The sequence below is a fragment of the Schistocerca americana genome, chromosome 9 (assembly GCF_021461395.2).
Source record: "Schistocerca americana isolate TAMUIC-IGC-003095 chromosome 9, iqSchAmer2.1, whole genome shotgun sequence".
Classification (NCBI taxonomy): domain Eukaryota; kingdom Metazoa; phylum Arthropoda; class Insecta; order Orthoptera; family Acrididae; genus Schistocerca; species Schistocerca americana.
This window is the reverse complement of record NC_060127.1, coordinates 47,340,361-47,353,414: the sequence shown is the minus strand read 5'-3', so window position 1 is coordinate 47,353,414 and position 13,054 is coordinate 47,340,361. Positions and strand designations below refer to the sequence as shown.

Sequence of the window (13,054 nt, the reverse complement as noted above, 5' to 3'; positions counted from 1 at the left end):
CCCCTTCAAGCTAGACGAGTTTCGTTCTTTGTAGTTTCTTCATTTGATGCTTATTTCATGAGATATTTGGCCCGGTCAATATCAATGGACCACCATCTATATGGAAATCAGAGGCGCAAAGTGCAGTCTTCACAGATCTGCTCGTATTGAGACTGTGAATCGCTTTGGACATTCTCTGTTGGTTTATTCGTTTGTAATGTGGTTTGCAGTGAGTCCTGGGGCCATACATTACGGAAAGAAAAGTAGTGTCCAGAAGAAGCGGTTCTGTTAAGAGCGACGAGGAACCAGTTCACGTGGCCTGTTTCAAGAGCACAGGAACGAAACATCAAAGCGACTTTGGACTCCACAATCGCCGATATTTGTATATTATGAAGGCAGTTATCGTTTGTCTTGAAAACCACTGAGGAGCCTATGGGCCTCGTTCAGTACATCTTCTGGAATTGGTGTAGTTGCTTTTGCAAAGGGTGTAGCGATTCTCATTGAATGCCTATCATTATTTGTGTTAACCGCTAGTTAGGATAATTCAAGCAGTTTTGTGTGTGTAAAAGGTCTGCTATACAACATACTACAGAGGCGTAACTTGCCAGATAGATACAAGTGACTTGCACTTGACAGTCAAGTGCGCTATTCCTTTCTTCTTACCCTGTGTGCCCTTGCTCCAGCGTCGATCTTATTTACTCGCATGTGATCAGGAAGATTCAAAAGACAGACACAAGCAGCTCACAGCTGCGCAGTTTCTGCGTCGCCAGCTTCCCGTTTTCCCGCTTCAGCTATTGTTTACTCTTGTGATCGCGCAGCTGGCGGGTGTGAAGTGGATACTAGAACTCGGTACGACACAAGAGGCGCCGGCAGAATGGATGCAGGTGCTCGCGTGCTCCCGACCTCAAGGTCCCGTTTTGTGTGTGGCAGGTGCCGCGGCGCCGCTCCACAGCCTGCAGAAGCCCCACCCCAGTGGCGCCGCCAAGTGGGAGACGCTGGCAGCAGCAGGGACGACAACGACGACGGAGGCGGCGACGGCGGCGCCCGTCAGTGCCATGGTCGCCTCAGCCACTTGGAGCCAGGCGCACAGGTCCAGCTGCCGCACGCAGCTTCGCTACTCCGTGTCCGGCTGTTGCAGGACTGGGACGCTCTCTTGAGGGTAGTAGACGCGTCAGCTGTCGCCGGAGTGACAGGTGGCGTCCCCACGTGCCTGTTGACAAGTGGCTTCCCATTTGACTGTTGACATTTTGTGCCCCCGTTTGACTGTTGACATTTTGTAGCCGCATTTGACTGTTGACATTTTGTAGCCCCATTTGACTGTTGACATTTTGTGCCCCCATTTGACTGTTGACTTGTGGCACCCCATTTGATCTTAGCTGATGGTGTTCCAATTTCAAAGTTAACGTGACTAGGGTTTGATGCCTATTTGTATCGCTGTGTAAGTCCCTAGCTTCAAGACGACCTCTGTATCTCCAGAGCAGATTGTTGCACTGACCACATTAACACGTGTGTTGTAATTAGTTCTGAACACACAACCACTGCATCAGGTTAACCTCCAGTGGCATATCTCATCATACTTTCGTACTTGGGATGCCTGAGACATCTGTTGCGTTTCAAGAACTGCCACCTTAAAGTGTGTGACAGTCGTTATCAATAATAGAAAAACGAGTCCAGTATTTTGACACTATCTTCAGATGTCCAAGGATATTCGAATATCTCAGTTTACTGCATCAAGAGTGAACACGGCGTAAATGTAACTGGTAATAACGCACAGGATAGATCTCGCCTACCAGGTTCGTAACGTAGACTTCACGACATTGCCAAGCGTGTGTTATTAAGCTACTCATTGTGTGTAATAGTTGAGACAGAGTGAAGATCTTAGTGGTTAAGGAGAAACTTATCAAAATTCTGTGACAAACAGCTGCACAGATAGATTTTCATGTACGCTGTACTGTAAGACAGACGGAAAAGAGCTGGTCAGTTGACATATATAGAATCAGGAGGACGAAAGTACACATTATTGAGTGATTATTTCGTGGTAGTTGCGTTTACTCGCTTGGAGTCGTCTATAGTGTTGACAGACGTGTGTCAGTGTACTACTCAGCGTCCTGTTTATGGTTAGCCAGCACGGTTACTGAACAGTAAGCACCAAAGTGACTACAGAAGAAACTGACTGAAGTGCTCTGCTATGTGAACACTCAAACAGCCCATCACGTATCCGGTCTCTCAGCTCAGGAAGCGCACAGCCTACAGCTCATTCGAGTGTGACTGCTGCTTCTAGTCTGACACACTGTAAGAATTTGTATTGGTTACCACATGAGGTACTTGTCCACCTTCAGCACTCGAAGACTTTCATTTCCTTGTGAGAGATTACGTACTGTTCGAATCGTTCTATATTATCTACAAAACTTTTTTTTGTTTGGTGGCAGAACATACCGATACTGCTCAGCCACGAATTTATTTGTACTGCAGCGAGTTAACATACAGTACACAATTAGATAGGTTCTCGAGATCTGAACGGCTGGAGATTTTTATCGGTCTAGAGACAACTTTGATAACGTGGCGTCAGGCAGAGTGCTGGCTAATCAGAGGGTGCACTCAACTTTCGATGATCTTTCCCTCAGAATTCCCTCGTAGCAACTGCTACCGCTACATTCCACATTCAATACTGTTTGTTTAACAGAAACTGTTTCCCGCCTACGGGACACTCTTCGGCCAGTCTAGAGCTGCGATATTTTCTGCGGTGCACAGTTGTTATTTGGTCGAAAAGCGTCGCGGGCAGACTGGGTTGTTTTTGCGCACATCTCTCGGCGGTATCGGAGGTGTTTTTTTTATCATCTGATCAGTTCCTAATCTGTACAGTAACGAGCTTTCCAAGGGCTCGACATTTAATGGCGCCGGCATCGGACGACAGGCAGTGCTGTAGCTTGCAGTAGCTAAGCAGCAAGTGACTGGAGACTCCAGCAGCATTCAGTGAGGAGTACTGGACGTCGCGGTGGGAAGTGTAGTGTTGTGTTGTGCTGAGATGCGTGACGAGGTTCGGTGATCCGGACAACCGCCGCAGCCGACTCGAGTGTTACTTTGGTTTCGGCACCGAGTGGAGACGTCGTCAGCAGTGACCGGAGGCGAGATGTCCGAGAAGCAATGGCTGGCGCTGCTGCTGCTCTTCGTCACGTACCTGCTGTTCGGCGCCGGAGTCTTCTACTACATCGAACGGCAGGCCGAGAAGGTGACCAGGGCCGCCGACATCCTGCAGCGTGACCACATCATCGGTGAGTCTCCGCTTGTTCTCGCCTTCCTTCCCTACTCTAATCTACTTCCCACTGCTGTACGAATGGAACAACTGACCAGTAGCAGTAGTGGTAAAACTATTCTTTTCTATAGTTCGATTCTTTTATCTTGGCGGCTCGCGCATGCCCGCCCAGACGCGGGAGATTGCTGCGTTGCCAGTTGCACACGACGCACGTGCCAATAGAAGCAGCGCCGTAGTACAGCATAGTTCGCAAGCTTACGTTTAGGGGGGAGCGCGCAGTTCATGAAGTAAAGCCACCACGGCCGCATTAACCCTTTCGCTGCTACAAAGACGTGCTCCCTGTATTCCGCGCTGTGCGAGATTTTGTCACTGCACTGCTCGCCTGTGCAGACACATCGTGTTCCGACTGCTTTGACACTCTTATCATTCGATTCCACAAAAACTATTTGGCCCAAAAATTAGATTTTTACACATCTTCTTGACTGATACCTTCCCCCCATAAATAACTTAATTTTGTTTCGATCTTCAACGCAGTTATTATGCAGCATTGAATATAGTAAACCATTGCACGAAATTTTGAAGAGTTTGCAGAGGTAAAAGTCCATAGAGTATGCTTTCCGTATGATCGATTTTAGTTGCCACAATGTTGAGAATAAAATGTGGACAAGATACCTAAATTTCATAAAAAATTTACTGTATAGCAATATCTCATTTAAGTACCACATAGGTGTCGTATGTAATATTGAGAAATATTCCGTCTTTCGAGACTGTAACAAAAGTTTTATTTACACTGAGCACGTTTGGCTTTATTTTAAAGCACTTCAATCAATCAAAAGGAAGTAGACAAAACACATTAAACAAAACTGTGGACTTACAGAAACATTAGGACTCGAATATCCCGTCTATCAGTGAAGTGCTCTGAGCTATGTCAAATATAATTTTTGTGTGTGGCACACACAAACATCATTTATTTGCTAAAACACTGATCAGCCAACACAAATGTTGAATATTGTGTTACTGCAGCACAAAACTACGAAAGGTGACTTGGCAATGGAGGAGACAAAATACTGTCCACTGAAGATGCTTCAAACGAGAGAAACGCGTCTGATCTAAATAGTCGCTTATTTCAGTTGCAGAAGAGGGATATATTTCAGTACCATTGGTAAAACTGCGACTGTGGAACAAAAACAAGAAAGAGAACATGAGTACCATTGTGTATGTGCCATACCTTTTATTGATTGAAGTGCTTTAAAATAAAGCCAAACGCGTCCGGTGTAAATAAAACTTTTATTACAGTCGCGAAAGACGGAATATTTCTCAATATTACATACGATACCTATGTGGTACTTAAATTAAATGAGATATTGTTATACAGTAAATTTTATATGAAATTTAGGTATCTTGTCCACATTTCATTCTCAACATTGTGGCAACTAAAATCGACCATATGGAAAGTATACGCTATGGACTCTGCAAACTCTTCAAAATTTCGTGCAACGGTTTACTACATTTAATGCTGCGTAATAACTGCGTTGAACATCGAAACAAAATTAAGTCATTTATGGGGGGAAGGTACCGGTAAAGAAGACTTGTAAAAATCAAATTTTTGGGCCACATAGTTTCTGTGAAATCGAATGATAAGTGTGTCAAAGCAGTGGGAACACCACGTGTCAGCACAGGCGAGCAGTGCAGTGATGACAAAATCGCGCACAGCGCGGAATGCGGAGAGCACGTGTCTGCCTCAGCGAAAGGGTTAATGAAGAGACAAAGCACTAGAAATTTCAAAAAATTGCATTCAAACGAATATAATTCGTGAAGAAAGGCACTTCGATATTGTTTTTACATAATGAAAATATTAAGCCCCTCACAGGGTTCGAACTCGTAACCTTTCACGCAGAAGGGTAACACCTTAACCGCTACGCTATCGCAACTCGTGTTACCAGACAACGCCATGAGGCCTCTAAGAAGCCACGAAAAATACTGACAAACACTTTTGGTATGACTATCAATTACTCACGCTCTGTCGAAGTACAATAGGAAATAAACAATTACTGCTGTTCTTTATTGCGAAAAAGCGGTTCGTGAGATTGATACAAACACCTTTCCTTGCTATCGCCTGAATTCGGAGTCTTATTGCTTGTTTGGTTTAATTACTTAATAGAGTATGGAGCAATTGGTATACAGAATGCTTTTTCCAAACTTTCTATAAAAGAAAGTCTGCTATCAGGACATTGCTTTTGTTCTGTTACTTTATTTATGACTGAACGTTTCTAAAACAGAAGACACTCGTCCATGCTCTGCACTGCGGTCGAGATCTGGCAACGTCGTTCTCTGTTCATTGACTGACTGTGTTTTGTGACGTCAGATGCGCAGAACGAACATAAACTCGGCCGCCGACATAAATGACACGCACTTTAGTGGACCTTTTTTTTAAAAAAGAGAAATTTTTATTCGTAAAATTTCGATTGATTTGAGATATTGTGTGTTTATAGAACATGGGGAAAAAATGAACAGTGCTACTGTCATAATAATGGCGACAGAAGCGAGCAACAAGCACGTGATGTAAGGACTAGTACAACATTGCTGAAACATAATGCACCTGTTAGCGTGTGGCATGGCCTATTAGATGGTACACGTATACTTGCAGTGTACAAGCCTTGTCCCATCTGGTATGTGCGATAATTTCTCGATGTTGTCGTGTATCAGTTGTATTACAAACGGTAACATCCGTTGTAAGGACGTATTTTACGACAGCGATATCAGTGATGCACACTGCTTCATTTCTTTTACAAGATTAAAAACGGCAGGAGCCACAACAAACCTGGCGACTTCATTTAAGTACAAAACTTGAAACTTTCTTTAATAGTTTACAATAAAAATTAGAAGTACCTGTGATATGCTGCTTGTACTCTGCTGTACGGATGGAAAAGCCGACTAGTTACAGGAGATGCCAGTATTTTGGTTCGGAATACCCGGTATCAAAAAAAAAAAAAAAAATGGTTCAAATGGCTCTGAGCACTATGGTACTTAACATCTATGGTCATCAGTCCCCTAGAATTTAGAACTACTTAAACCTAACTAACCTAAGGACAGCACACAACACCCAGTTATCACGAGGCACAGAAAATCCCTGACCCCGCCGGGAATCGAACCCGGGGACCCGAGCGTGGGAAGCGAGAACGCTACCCCACGACCACGAGCTGCGGACTACCCGGTATCTTTCGGCATTTATTTGGTCTCGGTTATAAGAGGTGATTTTTATTTTTTACTAACCACGAGAAAAAAATCGTCATATTAATTATCAACAGCAGTAGTGCTAAAATTATTGGTTTCTAGTAGACCTTGTTTTTTTTTTAAAAACGAGTAATTTTTATTCGTAAAATTTTCATTGATTCGAAATGCTGTGTTATTGAAGAAAATGGGAACAGCGAACAGTGCTATTTTAATAATAATGGCGGCAGAAACGAGCAACAAAGACGTGGCATAATAATTGCTACAACATTGCTGAGACAACGATGTACCTGTTAGCACGTTGCATGGCTTACTAGATGGTATACTTACACACGCAGTGTATAAATACTTGCCCCATATGGTGTGTATTATAGTATCTCGCTCTTGTTGTCGGATATCAATTGTATTGCAAATGGTAATAACCGTTGTGAGGACGTATTTTGCAAAGTACAATATCAGTGACACACAGTGCTCAATGGAAGGAGCCACAACATACGTCGCGACAAAGCTTGTGGACAAAACTTGAAACTTACCAATTCTTGCATGGTTCACATTAAAAATTGAAAGTAGTTGATATGCTGCCTGTTTCTACGTAAAATGATTTCATCTGCTTGTAGCCCTTGAAATTGACAAATTAACACAAAATAGATTTATTTAGCCTCAGTTTTCACCTGTTATCACTGACTATTCGTAGTTGGAAAATAGTGGCATGATACCTGATCACATAATTTTTGAGCAGAGTTTCAAAAAACTGGAATCAATAGGCGAATACTGGTGATTTTCCGTGTAGTCTTCGACCACTTATTACTTTTCGAGGAAAGTAGCGAACAGTGGACGGACTAAGTTTTCCTTTATTTATCTATTGAATTTAATATTTTGATTCTATGAATCTCGTCACTGAGGAAGTCAATATTTTTCAGTCTGTGGTCGATTTCTACTTTTATTTCAGGAAATTATAGGAATAGAAAAAACGAAAATTGGTTATCTCCGGAGTCACTTATTTTTTTGAGCGGTTCTAACACTCCGGTTAAACTGATGTTTAAAAAAAAATCCGAAAACCTATTGTTTCAGCTCGCTGCGTGTACTTTGCCTGCTGCTCACTGTTCTGCTCCGTTCTCATTTTACATGAAGTATTCTTCACTGCAGGTCAGGTTCGCACTGTCGTTTAGTGAACAGAATGCCAGGCTGCCGAGTATCGGAACACATTTTCGACTGGATTTAAAACTTCGTTGCACATATAGCTCAATACGTTGCTGTTAACGGAACGAAATCGATCGATGTAAAAGTAATTTCAGTAGTACTACAAGGAAGTGTGTTAAGACCTTAACTGTTTACGGTATATGCACCTAAATGAAGAGTGGTACTGTCAAATGTTCGAACAAGGGCGCGTGCCCGTCACCATCAATTTCGCCGAAACTTACGGGATCGTCCAGAAACGAAAGTGGCAGAAGTGGGAGGTCCAGACGGCCAAACGTCTAGGGAAAAAAAAAATTCGCACATGTCTGGCAAGGCACGAGACATGTATGTTAGCTTAGTTTCCAATGGAAACGTTTCTTTAATTTTCAGTTTTCACGTTACTTACGTTGCAAATACACCGAAATAATACGAATGTGTCCAGCAATGTGGTAGTCACCATTTTAATTCTTTTCTAATTTTCGTTCCTGTGTCAAAGGACTTTAGTAATGTTATGTATTATAAAGAAATTTAAGAACCGAAAACGTATTTATCAATATAGAAAAACCTCAGATTAACGAAGATTTTTAAGAAAAAATTAATATTTAATTTAGAAACAGAATGAGTCAACTGATGAGGCTTCACAGAGGTTTTAAACAGAAGGGGTTGTGCAAAACATCCCTGCGAAATCTTGGTAGCGGAAGTATAACGTACAATACTGGCTATCATTCTCTGAATGGTATCCACAATACCTGCTAGAATAAGAAGCAGCATTTGTGTTTTCTTATTATTTTTTTACATGTTTCAGAGACGATTTGTATAATATTTTAGTAAAATGGTGTAAACGAGATCTTCGTGTGAAAAATTAGATACTTCTATTACTTTAAAATTGATTTACACACGCTGGAGTGATATTCACTATAAAAACAAGAAACGCAGTAATTTTATCGGCATGTTGCACGCGTTACAAACACCGCATTTTTAAAGTGACATGACTGTTTCAAATTTCCTATACAAGAAGAAACGAGGTTTACTTTCATAAGAAGTTCTGTCATCGCATAGTTTGACACCAAACCATGCGTGACGAAGTCCTGTCCACCTGAATTATAATCCCTTCTTGGAAAGTTATTCGCAGAATCGTCGTCGGGTCCGCAGCTCGTGGTGTAGCGGTAACGTTCTCGCTTCCCACGCCCGGGTCCCCGGGTTTGATTCCCGGCGGGGTCAGGGATTTTCTCTGCCTCGTGATGACTGGGTGTTGTGTGATGTCCTTAGGTTAGTTAGGCTTACGTAGTTTTAAGTTCTAGGGGACTCATGACCATAGATGTTAAGTCCCATAGTGCTCAGAGCCAATCGTCGTGGGCGCTGTAAGTACAATCCCTTCGTGCAAATTTATTTGCACTCCGAAATTTTCCTTTTCCTTTCCCTTTCCTTTTCAAGCCTTTCATGAAAATATTAATAAACAGAATATAATGAGTATTATTTCGGTTTAGATTCAATGTAAGTAACGTAAAAACCGAAAATAAAAATGTGCCCGCACAGGCGCTTGAACCTACGATCGTCGGATTGCCGTTGCGCCAACCGCTGTGTGGAAACTGCGGTAACATGAATGGCTCCTCCCTCTCCGGATCCTTGCGAAAAAATGCTATTTCCTCTAAACGCCATCGGCCGCTCACACTTTTGTCAGAATCATTTCTGGTCTAGCAATCTCGTACCACAAATTTGGACGAAATCACGGACGACAAAAAGGCCCAGTCGCGATGTAAGTGCCATTTCTCGGGAGTATAAAAAGAAAAATATCTCTTCTTGTACGTAACTTACTTGTATCCAAAATGTTGTGGATTGGCATGAGCCAACCCACTAATGGTAGAGGAAGCCGAAAGGCACGCGTTTAAGCTCACGCAGGCTGGCGTAAGGTCTGGAACAGGACAAGGAAATGAGAACTTAGAAAAACGGACGCAGATGGTGGAATACTTAACTTTAATCCATTAATGTTGAACATAGCTCTTGTCTGTACATTCTTTACAATATCAATAGCAACTGATAGTGGCGCCTTGCTAGGTCGTAGCAATTGACGTAGCTGAAGGCTATGCTAACTATCGTCTCGGCAAATGAGAACGTATTTTGTCAGTGAACCATCGCTAGCAAAGTCGGCTGTACAACTGGGGCGAGTGCTAGGAAGTCTCTCTAGACCTGCCGTGTGGCGGCGCTCGGTCTGCAATCACTGATAGTGGCGACACGCGGGTCCGACGTATACTAACGGACCGCGGCCGATTTAAAGGCTACCACCTAGCAAGTGTGGTGTCTGGCGGTGACACCACACAAAAAACTCAGAAGATATTGTAATACCACAGAATTACTGCAAAAAAATAATGAGGCGAATAAGAAAATAATTTATTAAGAAAGTTCTAGTTGACATATCAGGAGCAGACTGATTCCAGCTGCCAATAAGAAAGTTTTCGTGTAAAGGACCGTTAATACGGAGCCACTACGGTTTATTTGTGACAATACAAGTATAGAAATACAGCAGTAATGTGTTAATTAGTAGAACTGCAGTCAATAAAATCTGTTTCTAATACTTTTTTTACGAGATAATAACAATTTATAAAAAAAACTCTCTGCATTGACTTCTGTTTCTTACACAACTCCGTTCTTAGGATTAGATGTTGGAAAAATTTGCGGTAAAACTCTCTGTACTGTCGCTTTTCGGAAAGAAATCGTCGACTGTCATATCTGTTAACGACAAACGTCACCCCACTGTCCTAACGGAAACGTACGCCGTAATTCACGCATTGATTTCTGCGCTTATTTCACGCACTGTTGCTTGTCTGTAGCACCGAGAACCCTACGCAATCGCCGCTCCTCTCGGTCGTTAAGTGAAGGCCGGCGGCCACTGCGTTGTCCGTGGTGACGGTGTGGTGTAACGACGTATTAGTTTTTCGTTTGATATATGTATGACCATGTGCAGACTTCGTCACCTACGTCAGTTACAACCCACTTCAAAAATGATTCATATTCTTTTAAATTGTCATAGAATGGTTCTTGAACGAAACTGTAAAACATCAGTTGAGTCGTGTGCAAAGAATTACATCACTTGGGCCAATTGGTTTTTGTAACTTTTTCGAATTTAAATTTCGTTTGTTTCTCCTCAGAAATTATATTGACACACGTTATTTTGATCTAATCGATATCAGAATCACACATTAAATAAACTTTTTAGATTCAAAGTTTCGGTGAACGCCGTAAGAATCACGAAACTTGTCAAATATATTATTAATCCGTTCACATAATTCTTCATAAATAAATCCTCAGAACACGTGTTTCAACCTTAGTAGCATACACTATTTTATTAGCTTCCTGCACATACAAATGTGAACTTGAGCGTTGAGAGTTAGTGACTGACATTTCAATAAGATTAAGCTCTATATGACGTCATTGTTGTACAAAAAGAGTATAAAAATTCATTTTTAATTTTTAGAAGCACGACGCAACAACTCGGTTCCAGGATCTTCTGTTGCTCCTTGGCTGTCGACCCGGGGCGTATAGCGGCCAGCAATTTCCTCTCTGGTCGCGGCAACGAAGATGCTGTCCCCGTTCGTTGCGCCGCCCTCTCCGTACATGAAACACATAAAAAAATACAAAACTTTTCAATAATTCACATCTATTACAAATAATAAGAAAACACATAAACAAAACTAAATTAAACTTATAGTCACCTGCAAACTGGGCTGACTTTGGTGGATGGGTGACACTTAATTTCGTCCCACTACAACAGGTAATGCCTGAAATATGGTATTCTCGGAACATTCTTGACACTGTGGATTTCGGAATACTGAACGCCCTAACGATTTCCGAAATGGAATGTCCCATGCGACTAGTGCCAGGTCCAAAGGTCCAAAGTCGGTTAGTTTCCGTCGTGTTGCCATAACCACGTCGGAAATCTCTTCGCGAGAATGACCCGAGTACTTACGACAGCTCCGGCTGGCTGGCTGGCTGACTTGACGTGCCATCTTTAGGCACGCGCGGGTGCAGTGTTATCACTTCTTGTGCTCTGCCTGCAAGTCCTGACATATGAGAGTGGGGGAACCTTAGAGATCGGATTGTCTTGATGGACGGGATTCGTCTAGGCTCAGGAGGGGTGACTGACGGAGGAATGCACGCATATCCTCGACTATTAGCCAATGCACTGCCCTTTTATACCTTGTGTTGCGGCACTACCACCACATGTATATGTGCACATCGCCGTCCCGCCACTCTTCTGACCTCAGTGTAGTAGCACTGAAAACGCGTTTTGTGAAAAAGTGGCAGTTAGAACGTTTGACGTTTTCACTCTTCAAATGATCTAGTAGATTGATGGTAGATCCGTTAGGCTGCTGGCAGATGATACACTTGTTTCCAGGAAGGCAGCAACACCAGAGGACTGCGGCGAATGGCGTAAAGTTCTGAAGAGACTCGATTTTTGGTGCAGCGAATGGCAACTTATCTTGGACGTTAGTTATTGCAAGGTTGTTCTTGTCATAGTGGTCTTCAATCCGAAGACTGTGCTGAGAAATATGTCCATGCTACCCTATGCCACGCGAACCTCTTCGCTTCTGAATAACTACTGCAACCTACATCCCTCTGAATCTGCTTACTGTGTTCATCTCCTGGCCTCCCTCTACGACTTTTACCCCCCACGTTTCCCTCCAGTAATAAACTGGTGATCCCTTGATGTCTCAGAACGTGTCCTACCAGCCGATTCCTTCTTTTAGTCAGGTGGAACTACAAAATTATCTTATCCCCAATTCTGTTCAGATCTCCTTATCAAAACACTGTTCAAATGTGTGTGAATTCCTAAAGGGACCAATGCTGAGGACATCGGTCCCTAGACGCACACTGTACTTAAACTAAGAAAACACACACACACACACACACACACACACACACACACACACACACACACGTCCGAGGGAGGACTCGGACCTCCGGCGGGAGGGGCCTCGCAGTCCGTAACTTGGCGCCTCAAACTGCGCGGCCACTCCATGCGGCAATGGTTCAAATGGCTCTGAGCACTATGGGACTTGACTACTGAGGTCATCAGTCCCCTAGAACTTAGAACTACTTAAACATAACTAACCTAAGGACAGCACACACATCCATAACCGAGGCAGGATTCGAACTTGCGACTGTAGCGGTCGCGCGGTTCCAGACTGTAGCACCTACAACCGCTTGGCCACTCCGGCCGGCACACGCGGCATTCCACACAAATACTTTCAGAAAGGACTTCCTGAAACTTCGATCTATACTTGATGTTAACAAATTTATCTTCTCAGAAATGCTTTTCTTGCCATTGCCAGTCTACGTTTTATGTCCTTCCTACTTCGACCATCATCAGTTATTTTGCTTCCCAAATAGCAAAATTCGTTCACTACTAGTACCTTA

At 43.0% G+C, this 13,054-nt stretch overlaps 1 protein-coding gene across 1 annotated transcript in view; it reads left to right on the top strand.

Moving 5' to 3' along the window:
• Positions 1-997: 997 nt before the first annotated feature.
• Positions 998-13,054, top strand: part of LOC124551055 (open rectifier potassium channel protein 1) — a gene marked incomplete at its 3' end in the record, with an annotated part of 237,323 nt that continues 225,266 nt past the window's right edge. The window contains exon 1 of the mRNA XM_047125930.1: positions 998-3,251. Coding sequence (XP_046981886.1) covers positions 3,110-3,251 — 142 coding nt within the window. The remainder of the gene's footprint in view (positions 3,252-13,054) is intronic.